The sequence below is a fragment of the Suillus paluster genome, assembly GCF_016628075.1.
Source record: "Suillus paluster strain FC165 chromosome Unknown EDB91scaffold_192, whole genome shotgun sequence".
NCBI lineage: Eukaryota > Fungi > Basidiomycota > Agaricomycetes > Boletales > Suillaceae > Suillus > Suillus paluster.
Window position 1 is genome coordinate 33,662 of NW_024537752.1, and position 20,594 is coordinate 54,255.

Genomic DNA, 20,594 nt, shown 5'->3' on the forward strand with positions numbered 1-20,594 from the left:
TTTATCCTATCCTATGTTGAATGGTCCCTAGAGGAGGACCAGGCACATAGATAGACAAAAAAGCGGTCTATTATATCATATTATGTACATATATACCAACCTACTACTCATATATATAGAAGGAGCTATTGTGGTGTGGTGGTGAAACTACAGTGAAGTGGGAAGGGTGTAGGAATAATTGATATTGTGGAGATTCCCAAAATGGACGATGTTTTGGGTGTTGTGGGGTAATTCCCACAGCAGGTGGCTGAAAATGCGAAAATGCGGAGTGTGGGAATAATGTGCACAGGCCTGACATGAGGGAACATGATAAAACAAGAGAATTTCTGCTTTTGGAAGCCAAAATTGCGAAAATGTGATTCACCCTGTGGATATATCAATCTGGATGGTGGTCCGTGGATAATTACCACAAAAGATGTATCCCTATTTTAGGCCTATAGCCCAAAGTGATATATCCAACCCCCAACATCAGGTGACAAAACACCTCACTCCAGCCTTCCACCAAACTTGAGCTCCGCTACGTATCCATCCTCAACCGCGTCCTAGCCTGGTCCCACATAAGCGAAGAGAAATATGGGTAACTTACGACAGGATCTGTGGTTAAACGAGCACTAACTACAGAAAATGTGGCCGAGGCTGTGTGCTGTTTAGCGTGCTGATGGGTGGATGAAATACTCATATTCACCCATCAAAACGAAGAAGACAAGACCACCACTGAATAATTGGTGAGTGTGCTAAGGATACTGCTTATGGAATGGGACTCACCCTCGTACCAGACGCTGCATTAATTGATCCATCTGCAAATCACGAGAGACCTTCACGGCTCGTGCGATCGTGAACCTAAACAGAATTCTGTAAATGATAGCGCTTGGAACGAAAACCGTCCACATCATCAATGGGGATGGTGCAGAACATCCTGGGATGGATAAGATCTTCTGCTGAAGCTCCAGAGACTCTGTAAATGTTTTTTTTCGCACTCCTTACTGAAAATTTTCGGGTTCGGTTCGAGTTCGGACCAGAAAAAAACCGAACTGGACCACAGAGAACGGTTCTCTGTGGTCCGGTTCTGGGTTCGAAGGTTTTGTAGAACCGGACCATGGTTCGGTTCTTGGTTCTCGTCCAGGACCCTCTGAACCGGACCGAACCGGACCACGGCAGCACTACGGGCCACAAGTCACAAATGCTATTTCTGGATCTTGAGCTATGTATCCAAGTATTTGAAATTTTCTCTATTCCAAGATTTCTATTGCTCGAGCGGCAGTGAAATTTGTTCAGAAGCAAGCAGATTGATCAACTCGGCAAGAAACCGCTAGTAAGTCACGCGTCGTGCCATCAACCATCCTGCACCAATGCGAAACCAGAAACGCGACTCACTGTAGTTCACTGTAGTTCACTGTGCTTGTCAGGTAAACATACCTGCACCTTCTACCACGCCAGTGAGTCATGTGGTTAAATCCAGGATGCAAACTACTCATACTCACTCCGACCTCTTCAACCTGGTCATTAAATATGGCTACCCACTCGCATTTGAAGCCAAGGCAGCAGGTTAACCACGTGCAATAACTGGGACAATAAGGACCACTGCTCTCAGCGTCACTGCGGCTGTCAACGGGACTGGCAGATATTGACGCTATCACAGCAGCAACGACGGCGAGGACGAAGGAGAAACGCATCCTTTGTGATGATGCGATATGTGATCAAATAAATCTGAAGGGGATGGTAGGCAGACGGCTTGCTTTTATGTGCTGAATAGTATTGTGCTGGCAGAACTCCATGACGATGGGAGAAGAACTTATCTTACGGAAAATATCCTTCCTCGCGTGTTCCTAAGATCTTGTGAACTTAGTTCACGCACGGTTATATGGACGGTCCAACCGTAACTTAGTTCGCGACGTGACTACTAGTACTAGTACTAATTACCAAACCCCCTTATCGCCTCCGATACGGTAAGAGTCTTGTTCGAGATCACTGCATGCACTGACAGGCATAGCACATTATGTGTGCGAGGTTACACGAGATTTATCAGTGAGAATATTTCTGAGGGGGGGAGGCGCTGAAGACGGCTCACATTCACACGCTGAAAATTGTGTTGTGGGCAGGACTCAAACGTTTTGCTCACATGCCAGCAAGAATCTAGGCAAAACCTACTAGCTAGTAGAATAAGTTGACGGTCGGCGGACGAACAAACTGTAGAAATAAACAGAGCCTGAGTGACGGAGATGCATATTGTAGGAAAGGTCGAGAGTTCCGCCCGACGGAACCTACTCCACTCGTTAATCACCATTGGAATGTCATGTCATACTTCAAGTCCAAATGGAATGCACTACTATAACGGTCTCGGTTCCAGACGCAATTCCTTTCCCTTGGAAACCCGTTCACTCAACAAGTTGTGCACTCCGGTCCTCACGAACTTGATCAGGGGTTAACCGAGTCAAATGGTTACAGTACGTACTTATCTATCAATCGTACTCCGACTGTCGAACTCATATGAACCACAAAGTCCCAGAACGCCGCATATTCAGATCGTCCAATCATTTACCAATCGAAAAAAAACATCTAGCAGTGCATACATCAATCAAAGACAGGCACAAACACCCATCCAAACGCCCTAACTCCCCAAATACCTCTCCGTCTCATACTGCCAATTCACAGTGCCCGCAATACAATTTCTTAACCCCCTCACATACCGTCTCTATCATCGTTCATTGCAGGATCCGCGCAGCGAAGAAACGCTCAGAAGAAAGGAACGCCTCCGCGCTCTGCTTTACAAGCGTGCCCACATATGCGAATGCAATCGCAAAGGAACGATTCCGTTCTTTCACGAGGACGGAGACGATATTGGGACGTGAAATTGCTGTTACGCCTTTTGCACAAAATAAACCATCCTAGAATAGACTTCAGTATGCAATGTAGTTTCATACGTACCTCCGACCATGCAATGATATTACACGCCTGGTCTGTTAGCTGCTTCAGTATGGGTGCGACGATGCACGCTCCGGGAGGTTCAATCCCTCCGCATACTCTATCAAGTGAAACATCATCCTAAATCCGGACACGTCCCTGCTTCGAGATCCGGGATGCAGATGCAATCCAGCAAACACTGCCTTGTATCGTGATATGCGCGCATAGATCGATGAAAACATATGTACCACGCCGGGCTTTTATAGGCGACGTGGCCTGAGCCTGTCAGATATCTTTCAACCCATCGTGTCAACCAGGTCAACCACCGCAGACAATTCGACGACTCACAGATCAAAAACTTGCTTTTCATCCCCAGCACTATCCTGCTCCTGCTCATACACCAACAAGCTCAAAAAATTCGCAGTCAACCCCAACCCCGACAATTTACAATCCGCTCCAGGATAACACAAAGCAGTCCACAGTCCAACTTTGAGTCCTCTCCATTCGAGGCGTACTAATCCTACGGCGCAGTCATGCCTGGGGCACTTGAGAAACGGACCTGCAGTGACTGCCATTTGCGCGTTAGTAATTCAAAGGGAGTACACGAAGAGAGGATGTCTGGGAGCTGGACACTGACTGTGTGGAACTGGGAACAGGGAGTTGGGAACATCGCGTTTGTGGGTCCTTGTTGAACAAGAGGATGGCGCTAATATTGAGAATAAGACTGGCACCAGCACTAGTTTCTATTATCCAAAGTATATTCTCCAATGGGGCATCGACAAGTGACTAGGATGGAGGTAAGACTGTTGTTCTGGCACTCCATTATTTATGTAAGTCCATCCTCACGATCTAGAGTCCAAGCTACCGCGGGTATTCCCGTGCGGCCACGAGAGAAGTTAGAACCAGAATCAACACCACTTCCTCCTGGTATACCAACTCCGTGGATTCTTAGTAGCAGCACGTATAGCTGTGTACTCCGGCGACATGCATGCCTAAGATGGTTCTTAGGCACGGATGCCAGTGTCTCGACTCTCGTCAGGGCTACATAACGATGGACATTCAATTTAACCTCGGGCGGACTGGAAGCAGGCACTATCAAGATTTCAGATTGGATGAGATAAATTATTTCCTTATTCTCAGCAAGTTCTGCACTCCTTGCCATCGCATGGGTATATGGGAACTCCAGGTCACGTTCTTAACGTCTCCCTCGTCGGTGTCGATTGTCTCTCCATTCTGTCTCAGAGCGATACAAAATAAGTCTCTGCTATATCTATCCACTTCTTTCACGTCTAGATGCTCTCGAGGATATCGAAGCTAGCAGTTCTATTGGATCCGAGTCATGACATACTCCTACAAGTCACAAGTGCTATTGCTGGATCTTGAGCTTTCGCAATTAGGCAACGATCCACCATCTAATGGGGTTGTGATAAACCCCAGCGGCTCGGTCCAGACCAAAAATGCACCCACGAGGCCCAGTAAGCAGCGCCTATGACGGGAGGAAGAGTCGCGATGTCATCAAAGGCTTCTATGTTCAAGCTTACAACGAGACTACAAAACTCCGTTGCAAGTTTTTCGGTCACATACTATGTATTCAAGTATTTGAGATTTCCTCCATTCCAAGATCTCCAATACTCGAGCGGCAGTGAAATTTGTCCAGAAGCAAGCAGATTGATCAACTCGGCAAGAAACCACTAGTAAGTCACGCGTCGTGCCATCAACCATCCTGCACCAATGCGAAACCAGAAACACGACTCACTGTAGTTCACTTTCGCAACATGCCACTCACACAGATTTACATGTATAGGTCACCTACCACTCCGGTGAGTCGTGTGGTTAAATCCAGGACGCAAACCACTCACACCTATTTCGATATTGTCACTCTCAAAGGTGGGTTCCGCCACGCATGTCTGACCAGCGCAGCAGTTTGACCAGTGACAATATTTGGGACAATTATGACTGCTGCTGTCAGTGTCAGTGCGGCTGTCAACGGGACTGGCAGATATTGACGCTGCCAAAGCAGCAACAATGGCGAAGACGAAGCAGAAACGCATTGTTTGTGAGTGTGATATGTGATCAAATGAATCTGATGGAGATGATTGGAAGACGGCTTGCTTCTATATTGTTATGGCAGAACTTCATGGCGATAGGAAGAATCTATATTACAGGAAATATATTTGATCCTTGCTCACATGTTCCAACTTGAGAAGGCTACTGCGGGCATTCTCGTGCAGCGTGGATATCAGTCTTGACGCCTGGTGGAAATGACGCGGCATTTACAACGCTTGTCAGGCACGCCGCACGGACTCTGCGTTCATACAGCTTGAGCACAGGATTGTAGCACACCTCCTGTACTGTCTCTAAAGGTGGTCTGTTGCCAGTTTTCAGATGCTGCATGAAGTGTTCTTCGGGCTGTGTCAGTCCGGGGCCAAGCCTCGTCTTCCTCACCTTGTCATTGTCAAGCCCCATCCATGCTGCGTCAAGCTTCAAGTCTCACCCGTGCCACGTCAGTACCATGTCAAGCCCGATCCACGCTGTATCATCACCTATGCTGCCGTCACGGTTCGTCTGTGCCGCGTTAATGTTTTTCAGCGCCGCATCACGACCGTGTCAGCTTGACATATACCATCACCGAGTATGTCACGTCAGTACATCAGTAAAATGTCAGATCTATTTTCGGTTCTGAATGTCTATTTATTCTTATTTTTCGGGGTTGGACCGGGTTTTCAGAACCGTTCAGATGACATGAAGACACAGCAGAAAATTTTGAGAAAAAGGCCACTCGCGCTCTTAATTCTACTTTGCTGCTCTTGAAAAGTCACTTACCAGGCATTAACCGGCAAAAACAGTAGTCATAATAGAGCAAATGGCATCACATTGTCCAATGGTAAAGTACGAAAAGGCGGTGAAAATACGGTGAAAATGCGGTGAAAATAGGAAGAAAGGGCAGTAATTGAGGAAAATGTAAAGTGGATGTAGGTAAAGAAAAGGGAATTAAAGGAGAGAGAGAGAGAGAGAAATTCTATATTTATATACCGCAACAAACAAAGTGAGCTGTTAAGACGCGGTGCCCTGTTAGGGCTGTGCTGGGGAGTGTTGTAACAGGGTGAGGGATGTAGGTATAGTACGAATAGCCAAGCGGTCCGCGTTTGATGAGTTTTGGTGTGCGTGTGGGCTCGTTTGGTGTCCAGGCTTAGTATAATATGATACACTTTCTCTCCTTCCTCCTCCTTCTGATCTCTCCTCGTCTCCTCCTTCCCTCGTCACTTCCTTCTTTGCCCTTACTCAGGCTTCTGTCCCTCTCCTTTCTTCCCAGTCTCCTTCTCGTTCCAGTGCGACCTTCTTGAATGCGCTGGATTCTTGAATAAACTTCGCTAGTGCCTTTATGCCCTTCTCCGTACCCAAAATTTCGTTGAGTATGATGTTGTGTGATACCTCACGCAGATGGATGCGTTGTCGCGCAAATAGTGGGCAGTCACGTATGATATGTTCTCGTGTTTGACGTGGTTCTCCACATGGGCAGAGGGTGGGTTCGGTTGGAACGAATGCAGCGTAGTATTCTCCCATGAATCCGTGTCCTGTGCGGCATTGTATAAGACGGCCGTATACTTCTCGAGGAGTGTGAGTGAAATGTTGGCGGGGTTTGAGCGTTGGTGGGAGTCGATTTGCGAGAGCGAAGCGTCCAGTCTGTGCTGCCACGTCTCTATTCCAACTCTCTGTCCATTTCTGCAAGATCCCTTCCTTGTTTCTTCGGCGCGCATTTGCATAGGTCGAGTGGTACGAGTCGTTACGTCCAGTGGCTTCTTTTGCAAGCTCGTCGGCACGTTCGTTGCCGATGATGTTGTGATGTCCTGGGATCCATGCAATTTGGACATGATGGAGGGGGGATGTGGTTAGGTAGTCTTCGATCGAGCGTCTGATCTGTAATGCAATGTATTGTGAGGGTCCGGGTGCAGCTGCATATGCAGCCTGCACCACAGAGTTGTTATCGACGTAGAAATGTAAATGGGTCACCTGGGAATTTTGCGCGAAGCTGATAGCTCGCGATATTGCTCGAAGGAGCGCTACCATCTCTGCATCATACACCTCTGCTTTGGGACCCATTCCTTCCTGACCCCAGAAGACTTCTCTTCCTCTGTGATAGCCGGCCCATCCTGCTCCAGCTCTTTCCTCCTCTCTGACTGATTGTTTCGATCCGTCTGAGTAAACGAGAAGGTGCGTGTCCTCCGTTCGTAGATTACGAGCGGTTTGTATGTGCGCTTTGGCGGCTTCTTTCTTGCCTCCTCTTTGCTTGTCCGAGATCGTTAGGCGGCCGCGGTACGTTTCCTTCGTGTTTGCCCAAGGTGGCAGCGCAAATATGTTGATGCGTTCCGCGTTCGGGGATGCTCGTTTTGACAGACGGGTGAGTCTGGTCGATTTTGGTGGTTTGCGGCTGCGAGGACGGTATTTGTCGGTGGGAAGAGCGGGTGGGGGGTCAGCGAGGTTAAATTGTCGCCAGGGTTGATCAAGTCTCTGTAGGATTGGGTTGAACGAGGGGAGTTTGAGTAGTCGAGTGGCGGCGTTATCGTTTGCGTGTTCGAGGAAGAGGTTGATGGGGGGGATTGATGTCTCTATTTCTAGGGCCTTTATTGGGGTGGTTCGGAAAGCGGCACAGATATGTCTAAGGGATTTGTTTTGGACGCGGGTAAGCATGTTTGCATGGGTTTTCACGCCCGTCCACCAAACGGGGCTTGCGTATGTCATTACACTGCGGACACAAGCCGAGTATACAGTTCTCAATAGTGATTGCGAGAGACCTCTTACCGTATTTGCAAGCATTTGTAGTCCTTGGGCGATATTTTCCGCTTTGCCTGCCAGTTCACATACATTCCTGCGAAAAGAGAGTTTAGAGTCGAAATATATACCAAGCCATTTGATACAGTCACGGGGGTTAATTGTCACCTGTCCTTCGTCACTAGGCAGCAGGATAGGTGGTCGATCCGGTGCACGACGCCATGTGAAATGGATGAGCTCAGATTTGTCAATTTCCGCCATCAGTCCAGCTTCGCGAAGCCAATTGTTCACAAAAATGAACTCCTCCCGGAGTATTGCGACATTGTTCTCCAAGGATGGAGAGGAGACATATAAGTTTCCATCATCGATGTAGCATGCTAATGTGGTCGGTGTGGCTTTGTCCGGGCGTAATTCACGAGCTCGAGTTTTCGCATTGTAGGCTTCGTTTAGTGGGCTTGTGCAGATAATCGAAAGGGCCGGTGATATTGGGGATCCTTGAGGTATACCGTTTTCGACTGGTTCCGATGGTGACAGTACTCCGTCCAGGCAGATTGCTGCTTGTCGTTCGCTGAGGAAGGATTTCACCCACTTTACCATAGGGAGCGGTAGGTGCTTGTCCCGAAGTATTCGGAGTAGCCGTGTATGATTGACGAAGTCGAAGTATCCTTTGATGTCGAATGTGATGCACGACGTGACAAGTCCGTGATTACGGGCTGCTTCGATATCATGAACGAATGATAGGGCTGCGTCGACTGTGGAGCTTCCTGGGCGACCTCCGAACTGTGAAGAAGGTACCAGCAGATATTTTGCTGTGAGATATGCTAATCTACTTGCCTGTACGCTTTCGAGGACTTTTCCAAGACATTCCTCTAGCTGGATTAGTCTATAGGCTCTCGGGTTCGAATAGTCTGGTTTTCGGGGCTTGCGCAGGGCTACTGCGATTGTGCGTCGCCAGGCGATGGGATGGTAGCCTACATTTGCGCAGCGTGAGATTAGTAAGTAGATATATTCCGATGCAACCTCCCAGGCCCATCGGAGAGCCATGTAGTTGATTTGGCTGGGTCCAGGAGCTTTTTGCGATTTGGTCGGTATATACCATTCTTCACTTCGGCATATGTTATGGGTTCCCATGGGATGTCATCCGGGAGGTCCTGTTCTAAATCTGGTGCAGCTAAGTCTAGATTCGGGGGCGGTTGGAACAGTTCACCTCGTAGTGTAGCACACTTTTCCTCATGTGTTATTGCCATGTTTTGACCGTTGTTTCGTCTGAGTGGTGGCGTGGGGTAGTTTCTTATCCCTTTGGGCCATCGAGTGAAATTCCAGACGTCATCGGGAGTGGCTTTTCCCAGAGTCTCGTTTGCCCACTGTCGTTTAGCAAGGCGTGTCTTCCGTTTGAACTGATTGCGTAGTTGGCGGATCTGTTGGATAAGGTCGTGGTCAGCAAAACCTGTATCGATGAGATGTTGTCTAGCCCTTTCACGAGTTTCTGCAATGCGGTTGAGTGATTGCGTGAGGTCGGGAGTCCACCATGGTTTCGCATGTGCACTAGATTTGCGGATGGGGACCGAGCTTTCTGTTGCTTGCACCAGTGCATCTTGTAGTGCTGTGGTAGCTCTTTCAATATCATCAATATTAGGAAGAGTTGAAACGCGTAGCGGTATCCATGCGTCTTCTCTATCCGTCAGTTCTCTCATGAACGCTCCTTTCCATGCTTTGATCGTGTCTTCATCGATATCTTTCCAATTGAATCGTTGAGCCGTGATATTCTCGATGGGGACACGTTCATGGTCTAGTGTCCATGTGAGCGCTGCGTGGTCTGATCCGTAGGCTTTACCGTAGTCGATTGACCAGTCCTTGATCGTGTCGAGTTCGTATGCTCTGTCGTTGATGAATGTTAGGTCCAAGACCGACGAGGATTCACCGTCGTGTGCGAAGTATGTTGTTGCCCCACGTTCGTTTAGCATGATGAATCCCTGGTCAGTTAGCCAGTCAACGAAAGCTTCTGCACGAGGATTGGGGTTCTCAGCTGTGTTTGACCACATTGGGTGGTGTAGGTTCATATCTCCCGAGATGATGACCGGTATTCCGTTTGGTAGTTCGATGTTGAAAAGACGGTCTGCTGACCAGTTCAATGGATCCTCGCCTGCTTTCTGGTTGTACATATTTACAAGTATTGTAGGCGGATGTGTTCCTTGGTTGATCTGTAAAATTTGTATGTCAGCATCCATTGCGAGATCAGAACGAAGGGTAACCATGAAGTCAGGTCTGTTTTTGATGTATGCCATGACTCGAGGAATGACATTCGGGGGAACAGACGGTAATGGTAGGATTGGTTGCCATCCGGTTAACGATGCTGGGCCCTTTGTGTTATTTCCGATGTCACCATACCATGGTTCCGTTATGAGCAGGATGTCATAATCACGGACGGTGTTGTTGAGTAATGCGTGGCAGACTATATTTGAACGGTTAGTGTTGAGTTGAATCATTTTTATGGGTTTAGTATGGACTATCATTGCCATCCATCCATATTGTTGTCGTTCATTGGTTGTGGCGTTACGATATGGTTCTGGGATGTTGATGGTGGGGTTGGAGTCCGGGTCTCTGGAGGTGCTATTGGATTGTTAGCAGTTTGAGGTCGACGTGCGCGTCGTCCCCCTTGGATACTTGGTCGTGGGTCTCTTGCAGATCCTTTGGTTAGTATATGAATGGGGCATTTGGTTGAGTCTGCCGTGTGCGCTTCTCCACAGTTTGCGCATTTAATCGGTGAGTGATCACATCCTTTTTGTGCTTTGGCCGTGTTAGGGCACAAATCGCAGGTATGGAATGATTCAGTGTGGTCGCCTGCACATACTCGACACTTGGGGGGGTTAATACATTTGGACGTATGATGGTCGAAGGACCAGCATCGGTTGCACTGACGAACAGGTTTCAAATCTTGGAAGCGCGAGAAAGAGGCGTACCGTCCATATAAGAAGACTCCACCGACGTGTTTGAGAAGGTAGTCGATTTCTTCCTGTGATGAGACCGTTAACAGCATGGTTGAGTGGTATTTGTGTTCAAGGGTCTCCGGCTTCGCCATCCACGAGGGTTCTGCCGTGAAGTTGATGTTGCGTACACTGGGGTTGTTAGTTTTCATCTCATAGATTACTTCTGCTCCGGATCGTGGTTCGAATTCCATCATGTCTTCGGCATCGGACTTCCCTGTGTCTACACTGTTGAGAAGAACACGGAACCATTCCTTGTCTGGTGTGGCTGCGTAGTTGGAGTTTCCGACAATTAAGTCTGCGAAGGCGTCTTTGAATGGAAGCAAGTCATCTGCTGTGTAATCCGGATGTGTAATAATGATACAGTTACCTTTGGTGTTCCATTTTATGCCGTTGACCGTAACTTTCGTGACCTCCTTGAGTCTTTCATTGATCGCTTCTACTAATCCTCGGTCTTTTTGGCGTTGTGTAGGGTCCGGAGGAGTTTCGATGTGGAGAATGAGTCTAGAGGGGTGGTGTCGGGTTAACGGGTTGTTTCGGCGTCGGTTCTCTTGTTCTGTTATCTTAGTTGAGTTTGTCTTGGTCTTCGGAGTAGGAGTTATGGTGGGGCCATTTGCGATTTGAGTACGGGGGTTTTGACTGGTTTCCGGTTTATTGCCTTGTCGTAGTTCCTGGACATCTTTGACGAGTTGGTTGAGGATCGGAATTATGTCATCAGGATTGTTTCTTGGTGTTTCAACCGGTTTAGGGGGTAGGATGGCCTGTGTAATTCTTTGAGCAGCGGTAAGTATGTTATCTGGGAACTTAGCGTGGATTGATATGTTGTCTAATGCCTCTGCGGCTTTGATAAGATGATGGTTTAAGTCAGTGATCCATCCTTGCTCCGAACGGGTTTCACTGTAGATGTCCGTCTCCATTTCCGAGTCGTATTCGCGTTGGGCTACATTGTTTACCATAGCCACGTGTTCTGTAGGACGGCGTTTGGTCTGTCTCGCGGTGTTTGGTGAGGCCGATGGAGAAGTGGTTGTTTCCAGTCTACGTTTGTATCCTAACCCTCTACGTGTGGGTGTGATTGGCATGTAGCTGGCATTGGTTGGTCTGTATGGGAATTCTGGGGGTGGGAGGGGATCGTTGGGCTCTGATTCATCCCACGCCCGACGTTGCTGGAACTCCTTCATATGTTGTCTGGTGTTACTAAGGGATGCTGCTTGTGAATATGTTCTTGCTGATATACGTTTGTCAAGGTTTCTAGCTATGCTTATACTGCCTCCTGGCTCGTCGCCCATGTTCTGTTGAACCGTGGGAAAAAAGCAGATGGTGGCGGTTAAAGGTCAAAAAATGCTCGGGAATTAAAGGAGAGGAAATGCGGATGATGAAAAACGTTAACGAGTGATGGCGGAATAGGCAAAATGCAACAGTGTGAAGAGATGGGCACACAACACAAATTTGCTTGCTGTAGAAACTCACAGCGAGCAGCGCGATTCGTATCTCTCTTGAAACTCGATGAAACAGTCTCGTCTCGTATTGTCATTATAAGATCTGACGGGCTGGAATCTGGTTTCGCCGATTAAATAAACAATCAAATGCACACACTGATGAGCGCAGAATTCAGCCAGTACCATCATGGTTGATTGAAAATACTGCCGATAGCCGTTATGAAGAAGCATAAGCGTAGACAAGGTCACGATCGTCGAGTGTAAGAACCGTCTAATAATGTTGGCAATACTCGTCTCGAATGATGACATCGTCCACTACTCTACGTGAGCGGAACAGGCATCTCCGGAAGATCTTCAGTCGAAGACAATGGCACTCCGATAAAAAAAATTGCAATGTCCTACAGACGAGCACAATATTCCTCTTGATGAGCAAAATTGCGCAGTGGAAGCGTTGGACAGTTGAGGTTAGTTGCACCGAGAGTACGCAGAGGCGAAAGCGAAAGGGACATACCAGCAAGTGAAAGCACTGAGCGGGAACATGGCTTATGATGCCCCCTGTCTTGAGAATTTGCTCATAGGCGTCCACATGCCCTGTGCTGCTGAGAATGTGACCTTACCCATGTCTTGAGGAACATAAGTGGCTCGGTTGCAGCAAGGAGGGTAGCTATGTTCGTTTCATGAAAGCCGCTAAAATACTGCGCCAAAACCAACAATTGGCGACAATGGCGATGACATTTCAAATATCTGGGACTATTGGGAGATTGAAGGCGAGAAGCTCATCTAGACATACCATCCGTCAGAACTGGAGGCCTCTTAATTACCTATTGTCGAGAACGTAGAAGCAAATTTCGTTGGCATCAGTCTTTAGCGCGTTCCACAACTCCAAGGTTTGCTTCTGAAAGAGAAGCTGAATGGGGACCGTTACCTGCGGTGGCGCAGATTATGACAGGAGAGACTCTTTGCGCATGAAGAAGGTAGCATAGGGAAAACGAACATCGGAATCTTCTTCAGCAGCATGTGAGCTGCTCGGACATGGACGGTACTTGACAAGCTCCTCAAGTCAAGTAAGCAGTCGAGAGCCAAAGCTGTTTCCCCTATGCTATGGTGAGACATGTCCTGAGTTCAAGATGCGGCACACGTACCTGATTCGCGAGAGGAACAGATACTTGAGGATCCGAGTAGCGCATTCCTGCTTGATGGTGTTTGTACGACCAAGCGAAGACAATGTGTGGGTGGAACATGAACAATAGAACAGAGATGTGGCTGCATAGCAAAGTGCTCCGGCGAGAGAGGTGTGCACTCCCTCACAAATAGAACAGCATGTGTCTGCATAAGACTTCGACGATACAGGTATGGAAATCCTTACAATAAGGTAGCTGAGGTGTAACGGAGAGGGTGGAAATAATGCTCACCTCCATAGTGCTCTCTTGGTGGCATTTCCACCTGGCACAGACTCGTTGTGTGCAGAGGCTTTTCGACCACATCGTTGATCCGCGCCCGTCCTGCAGTAATTTGGATGATCCCCAGGTTCAATGTTGATACCACGAGACATTATCAAGTTTACGTCTATAAGAACCCACCTCTGCACTGGAATATTAGACTACTCACTGAAACGCAGTCACTCGCCCAAACACCTGCCGGTAGTCGAGCACGTGTTCCAAGTTCTCCATGATTGCTTGCTGGCGGATGGCCTTCGTGATGCGATATTGCACCTCGACATTGAACGGGTTGGTGTTGAGCGCCTTAGTGTCGCGCTGCCAGTCAAGCCCGGCTTGCTGTGCGTGGTCACGGTGCAACTACGGGAGCCGTGTGATAGGTTCGAGGTTTTTCTGGCTGCGCAAGCCGTGTCGAATCACATCTGAGTGGGAAAATACATACAAAAGCAAGGTAAGAATCAACCACTGTGCGTCCTTGGGACGCTGACAGCTGATTCACCCTGCACAGAATTTAGGTTGGCTACTTACTGGAAGCTCGGGATGAGCAACGCACCTAGGCCGCAAAATGGAAGGTGTCCTTGTTGTTCTTCTCATTCATATCAATAGCATGGTGTTCCCACACCTGCTGCACGAGCTCAGGTGTTTCAGTACTAGTAGTATACGAATTTCTGCAAGTAGCCCAACGTGGCAGACATGTCGAGTGTGACAGGTACGGTGAGCCTCAAAGCGGCCGTCTTGTAGAGGTGCCAATGCCAATGCGAGAATGTCTTGAGGAGAAAGCTGCAAGGGTTAATGTTGTAAGCGTTTTAAGTGCTCAGTCCTGGCAGCTCAAGCGGGGTCAGCCATAGCATTTGCGACGAGACGCGAATTTGCGGATGGACAAGTAGATATAGTTCATGACAAACGATGGTACCGACTAGGAAGACTACACGTGGCTGTGTTCAGAACTTGACCAGCTGCAATTTACGCGAGTCAGCGCATGGTAGCTTGATTGCACTGTTGAAAGGGGCCAACATCACCATTCGAAGTCAGCACATTGAGGCTGCAGGGCTGGTCTAGTAAGTATAGTTACCACAATCGCAACGACAGCCCCTAGCCTCAACATCAGACAATCACATCCGATATGTGAGAGAAGCGAGAGCGGTAAATTGGTGATGATCTAAGCTGTAGCACAGATTCGGAAAGGAGAAAATCTGAGCACATGGAGAAGGCACTGCCGCTCCGCGCGGAGAAGCGTGGAAGGGGAAGAGTCTTCTTCAGTAGCGCATAGACCCTCGGATAAGGATGACGCTTGACAGGTTAAGTTCAGTAGGCAGTCAAAAGTTGACGCTGTCTTCTTTATGCTATGGTGGGATATAGCCTGAGCTAATGCTGCGGAGCACATACCTGATTCACGCGAGGAAAAGATGTTCAAGAATCCAAGTAGTACTGGTGCATTCCTGCTTGATGATCGAGTCATTGAGGTATCGATACTGGTAAATGGTTGTCAACAGGGAGATGTTTGCAGAGATACGGGAACTGCTTGCTGAGATGATTTGCGAGACACGTGCTATAGAAGACAACGCGATGGAGTCGGATAGACGTCTCCGAGTCTCAGAGATATTTCTTGCCGGCGATGGAGATAAGGGTGGGTGAAGAATGATAGAAATGCGGGATCGCTCGATACCAGATGTGATGCTGAGATGTCGATGTCGATGAAGAAACTGGTTGTCAGACAACGTGACTCGGGCGCTTGATCTGCACAGCAAGCTGCATGAGGATAAAGCAAGGAAGACGCACATGTACAGGACTTGAACAGCAACCTCCATCTAGCTCTACCGAGCATCAAACAATATTTCCATTCCTTTTGAGCTTTCATTCGTCCTGGGCGGGTGTGTTCTGTGTGAAACCAAGTACCTCTGAGTGAGTGATGGCGTTCGTTTGGTGAGCAAGAGCTGACATTGTCCCGCTCCTATTAGGTGAAGTTGCCGAACCAATATCATGTCTTCACGAGTCCCTGCAAAGCAAGAGAAATCAGCGACAAAGCCTCCCCAAAAGATGCGAGGACACACCAGTCGCATCTCTGGCGTCCTACGGCTGCCCGATAACCGGCGGATCATCACCTGTTCATTCGACGGCACACTTCGAGTCTGGGACTTGGAGAGCGGTATGCAGGTCGGGAAGGCCTGGATGGACGAAGGAAGTGGATTTGTGAATTCCATAGCACTTTCGCCGGACGGCAAGACAGTAGCAAGTTGGAGTGAGGATGGTACAGTGAGATTGTGGGGAGTTGACACAGGCAAGGTCATCAAAAAATTGACGGGACACACAAATGAAGTATGGTCTGTGTGCTGGAGTCCAGATGGAGGACGAGTGGTGAGCGGGTGCCTCGGTGGGACATTCAGAGTATGGGACGTCGAGAGCGGAAAGATAATCCTGGGACCAATCGAAGCAGTGAAAGATGACTGGGTGGAGGCAGTTTGCTACTCACCCGATGGCACGATGATTGCGACAGGCACGCAGCTGAAAGTCTGGAATGCCAACACAGGGCAATTGCTCAAAACATTCGACTTCAGAACTTGGTGCCTGGCATGGATCTCGGACGGAAAGACACTTATCGCCGGGTCATACCGCAATATCGCCGGCACACCACGCTATCAAATCAGGAAAATTGACACCGCCACCTGGACCGAAACTGCTGTTCTGGAGGGACACAATCATTTTGTCACTGCTATTTCACTGTCTCCGAATGAACGCATCCTCGCAAGCGTATCATTTGACAAGACAGCGCGACTATGGAACTTAGAAACCAATCAGCCCATCGGACAACCCTTCTACCATGAACACATGGTGAGGTGTGCAGCCTTTTCTGTGGATGGAAGGTTGCTCCTCACTGGCTGCAATGACAACAACATATACAAATGGGATGTCTCTGCTATTGTCAAGGAAGCTGGCCTGGGTCACCTTCTATCAGACAATGTAAGCTTGTGTGCATTTCATCCTCAATCACACTGACAACGGGTGATCCTTTCAGGTGGTATGTTGCATCAGGTCTCTTCAACAGCCTTTCTCACTCATCTTCATTCATCACAGAAGCCAGGCAAGAAGCCATTTAACGTTAATGTATGTTATGTGTCTCTTGACCTTTTGCATGACCTTGAATATCTACATACTAGGCTGATCCACGACGCCGAGCCCCGCAAATCAGAGGCGCTCGTCGACTACCCCCAGAGTTTTTCGACGATGTACGTGGTTTCCATCTGTAATCTCATGTCCCCTTTGACCATTATCTTATTAGTTCTCTACCTCCCGAGGACGAAATGCCACCACCCCACCAAATCAACGGACTCTCCTCGGTCGATTACCTTCCTTCATGCGCTGGCGCTCCAATTCACGCGGAGCAACCGAACAGGACACCCCGTCCAGATCCCACCCTCGTAGCTGGGCTAAAAACCTCGTGTCCGGGAGACAACGCAGACAAGATGGATCAAACATCCAGTTGCGAGAGCTACCGGTAGTTGACGTCCCGTGCACCGCTGGCAAGCGCGTACGTTTTTTTCCACCTCTATTCTTCTTATCACTGACACGTTTTCACGCAGAGGGACTATCATGCAAGAGGGAAGAAAGCAGCCAGCTCCTCTCGACCTCCCAAGATCCATGTCATGCAGCAACCTACTGGCGGAGCAACCCAGAGCACACCCCCACCATCGTCATCACAGCAAGCCACGACATCAGCTGCAATTCCTACAGTCTCCACTACCGCGGCGGCGACTGGAACCTCGCACGTTGATATCACCATACGCGGGGCTGGATGCTGGACGCGGTTCTGGCTCTGGATCGGTTGTATTTCTATCGAAAATAATCAACTATAGGGAAGAAACATCTTCGTGTACCATTATCATTTTCTACCGTCTCATCTCGTTATCTATAGCTCTTCTACCCTCCATCATTGGATTGTATTTCCTACATGTTCTGCTATACTTGTCATTCTTTTTTTATTACCTTACGTCGGTCCAGCTTGGTTCCACTTCGTACTGTAGAAGCTGAACACTTAGGCTCTTCTACGACTCTTCTACAATACATCAATTCTGACGAACTTTTTCGGCGAAACTTTATGACCGACTTCAATCCCTCCGCCGTGGCGCGTGGCGTCGGCAAGGTCATTCGGGAACCTACGATTACAACTCTCGAGTCAGACGTGCAGATTTCAACTTACCTCCCTTTTGTGGAGGTGGTCCATGAGCAAGGTTTCGATGCCCATGTTTGGGATATTGTACTCGACAAGGAGAGGATGGTGATTCTTACCCTACCGAAAAATGAGTCTGAGTAAATCCCCCTCCTTCCGAGTTAATGAACCAACAATCTCCCTCGATGTATTAGATCGTCATAACACACGCGCAGGGCACCTTTTTCAATGACAAGACTGCTCAGTTCTGAAGGCGAAACCCACATGACCGTAGACTGGTATGGTCAAGTTAGCAGTGCACGATGCTGACTTGCACGTCATGGCATTTGGTATTAGCGCACACGTCAAGTACTACACGATAAAAGCACCAATGTGAAGTGCCCACCCAATGTTGCTCTGGTACTCCGCTATGAGCTTTCGTGTGCGACCTGGAGTGGAAGGCTGGGTTGTCTTATAACTGCTCTCTGCCAGGGAATGACTCACTGGAAATGGTGTGAGAGATAAAGGGAATCAGAAGATATACGTGACTTGTCACAGCGCATGCTGGCATACTCGAACCATGCAGGGTAAAACCCAGATCTGTGCCAGCCCAACACATACAAACGTGCCATCGCATGCCAACAAGAGGCGGGTTGAAATGTGGGAATAAAACCACAGGCTTCGCTATCGATGCAGTCAGGTCAATTGGTGTGAAAACGGGTCACGTTTGGGTTCTGATAAAAGGCAGGAGGAGGGTGACATTCTGATTCCTGAAAGTACGTCACTTCGAGCCTGTGCTGTGACGGTGAATTTCCCTCGTTCGAAACGCTTCTTAGTAGGTCCAAGAACTGAAGGCACCAAATTCCCACACCCCGCGAAAATGCCTCAGTAATACAGTTGTAACCAAGTAGTACTTTTCCGGCTCCCACAACCATGATCTCCTTCTTCGACCCTTTGTATCTTGAAACTACTCCTGGGTCACCGAGTCTACGTGCAGGTTCTGTCGACGGCAAGATAGACGATCTCTACCACTCCGGAGCAAATGGCCCATGATGATTATATTTTGGTTTTTCTTGACAACAACAACTTCGTCTACAACGCCTCCTGAAGCGCTATCGATCGAGTCAATCCCGCAAACACACTCGACGTCCTCATATCGCAACACAATCGTATTCGTATGGTGCCCTTCGCAGATTCAGATGGTGCGGAATCAAGATCGTCAAGACGTGGACGAATATGAGCGAGAGCGTAGTTCTCATGAAGCCCAATTTGTCTACGTCTTAACCACCCTGTTTCCCTTCACCCAATTGCATGGCGGTTGGACCATTGCTATTCCACTATCATTCCTTCTATCTATCGACATTTTGCCCTGGGAGTCCCCAAGTCCAAGCGTCGTTCTGCTAGGGGAAGGTAGTTCCCACGGCTGGTCTGGTTGTCCGAAACACCGTCTTTTCCCTTACTGCCTCCACCTGCGAGCTGCTGCGAGATGAACTGGCAATATTTGGTGCTCTGCCTCTTGTGCTGGAGCCAAGTTGGCCTTGCCGACAATGGCATGGATATGTCCACGGACGGTCCTATGGATCTTGCCGTAGGGAATATGCTTCCTTACCTGCACTTTACGCCAGGAGACAACCGTGAGTTATATTTTCCAGGTACATAAAATAAGCCCTACTAACAGTCCGGAATACAGTGTGGTTCCTTGGCTGGGTTCCTAAGAGTTCGGGAGCCATGATTGGCACATGCATCGCACTGTTTATGTTGGCATTGATCGAGCGCTGGATAGCAGCTTGTCGAGGACTGATGGAATATCACTGGCGCCAGCAGTACGCCCTTTTCCTTCTTTTGCATGGAACCTCTTTCATGAATGAACAGGGCAACCATCATTGCCTCCGATGAACTCAATACCCTTCCGACTAAGTCATCTTCTGTGGGATTCATAAAGCGCTTCACGCCCCCTTTCATTCCCGCGCATGATATTGTTCGTGGAGTCATGTTCGCAGCGCAGGCGCTATTGAGTTACCTATTCATGCTAACAGTCATGTACGTTGCGTCGCTCTCCTCGTTCGCTGATGTGTTGATGTGTTGGATATGGACAGGACGTACCAGCTGAGTTTCATATTCTCCCTGGTGGTGGGGCTCGGAGTGGGAGAGACTCTCTTTGGAAGGTTTAGTAGCATTGGGCTTACGCATTAAATTGATGGCATGCATTCGTTTTGTAAGTATAGAATTATAATGCCTGTAAAGGATTGTATTCCTCTTGTTGTTTGGTTACCATCACGCATGTCAAGCCAGCTGGGGTACAGCCTGGTATAGCGCAGTGCAAGTAACTCGGAGTTACTTTCTAACGTAGTATCACTTGCCCCCGAAACATGACCGGGTGCGACGGGTAGAAGTAGAATCTTGTGCATGGGAACTGCTCGCGAGACAGGGTAAGCAGAGAAGTCACTAGTCAAATTGTGAAACTGGATTTCATTCTATCACCACTTATACATTTCCATACTACTACTATTTACTCTAGTGTATGTTAACGTTGTTACATCATATGGCTGCCATTGGCTGGTGCATCGTGAAGATATCTGAGTTACGTGCGTTAATATTACGATAGCATACCCCGAATTCCTGGTCGGTACATGCTAAAGTGAACACACGACGACGACGGTCTGCTACGACTTGCCCCATCAATTTTTCTGTGGCCCGTGCTCATTTTCTTGATTGTTGAAGTGGTCTTAAGGTATGTAAACAAGAGTACTAGTGAAAATGTTATTCCGACTTACTAATCAGGCAGTCGATGAAACCGCAGCGCAGTGCCGGTCTGTGCTAGTGATCACCGACTTGGCTATCACCTCCTTACTACGACAATATGTCTGCTCCAACCGTTCCCAAGTAGCTTGCAGATTTACAAGTATGTTTGACAAACCTGATC

At 48.4% G+C, this 20,594-nt stretch overlaps 6 protein-coding genes across 6 annotated transcripts; 1 reads left to right on the plus strand and 5 right to left on the minus strand.

Moving 5' to 3' along the window:
* Nucleotides 1-354: 354 nt before the first annotated feature.
* Nucleotides 355-996, minus strand: EDB91DRAFT_245063 (uncharacterized protein). Its single transcript, XM_041326586.1, has 3 exons — nucleotides 766-996; nucleotides 686-714; nucleotides 355-636 (listed from the first exon to the last, which is right to left on the minus strand). Exons 1-3 carry the CDS (start codon nucleotides 891-893, stop codon nucleotides 518-520), a joined length of 276 nt encoding a protein of 91 aa, XP_041169364.1. The 5' UTR covers nucleotides 894-996; the 3' UTR covers nucleotides 355-517.
* A 252-nt stretch (nucleotides 997-1,248) lies between these two features.
* Nucleotides 1,249-1,790, minus strand: EDB91DRAFT_1176095 (uncharacterized protein). The gene is made up of 3 exons (XM_041320375.1): nucleotides 1,502-1,790; nucleotides 1,390-1,438; nucleotides 1,249-1,312 (listed from the first exon to the last, which is right to left on the minus strand). The coding sequence occupies exons 1-3, from the start codon at nucleotides 1,671-1,673 to the stop codon at nucleotides 1,291-1,293; spliced, it is 243 nt and encodes an 80-aa protein (XP_041169365.1). The 5' UTR covers nucleotides 1,674-1,790; the 3' UTR covers nucleotides 1,249-1,290.
* A 903-nt stretch (nucleotides 1,791-2,693) lies between these two features.
* On the minus strand, nucleotides 2,694-3,719 carry EDB91DRAFT_1176102 (uncharacterized protein; the record flags this gene model as incomplete). Its single annotated transcript, XM_041320376.1, has 2 exons — nucleotides 3,250-3,719; nucleotides 2,694-3,194 (listed from the first exon to the last, which is right to left on the minus strand). Coding segments are annotated over exons 1-2 (379 nt in total), but the record flags the coding sequence as incomplete, so codon positions are not given.
* An 8,865-nt stretch (nucleotides 3,720-12,584) lies between these two features.
* Nucleotides 12,585-14,222, minus strand: EDB91DRAFT_1275579 (uncharacterized protein; the record flags this gene model as incomplete). The annotated part of the gene is made up of 5 exons (XM_041324652.1): nucleotides 12,585-13,016; nucleotides 13,234-13,427; nucleotides 13,504-13,593; nucleotides 13,700-13,887; nucleotides 14,190-14,222. 5 exons carry the CDS (start codon nucleotides 14,220-14,222, stop codon nucleotides 12,949-12,951), a joined length of 573 nt encoding a protein of 190 aa, XP_041169367.1. The 3' UTR covers nucleotides 12,585-12,948.
* Nucleotides 14,223-14,753: 531 nt separating this feature from the next.
* EDB91DRAFT_1176128 (uncharacterized protein) lies at nucleotides 14,754-15,401 on the minus strand (the record flags this gene model as incomplete). The annotated part of the gene is made up of 2 exons (XM_041320377.1): nucleotides 14,914-15,401; nucleotides 14,754-14,863 (listed from the first exon to the last, which is right to left on the minus strand). A coding segment is annotated over exon 1 (377 nt), but the record flags the coding sequence as incomplete, so codon positions are not given.
* Nucleotides 15,402-19,157: 3,756 nt separating this feature from the next.
* EDB91DRAFT_1256445 (Ctr copper transporter family-domain-containing protein) lies at nucleotides 19,158-19,864 on the plus strand (the record flags this gene model as incomplete). Its single annotated transcript, XM_041324159.1, has 4 exons — nucleotides 19,158-19,305; nucleotides 19,362-19,494; nucleotides 19,544-19,711; nucleotides 19,768-19,864. The coding sequence occupies 4 exons, from the start codon at nucleotides 19,158-19,160 to the stop codon at nucleotides 19,862-19,864; spliced, it is 546 nt and encodes a 181-aa protein (XP_041169369.1).
* Between the last annotated feature and the right edge of the window lie 730 nt (nucleotides 19,865-20,594).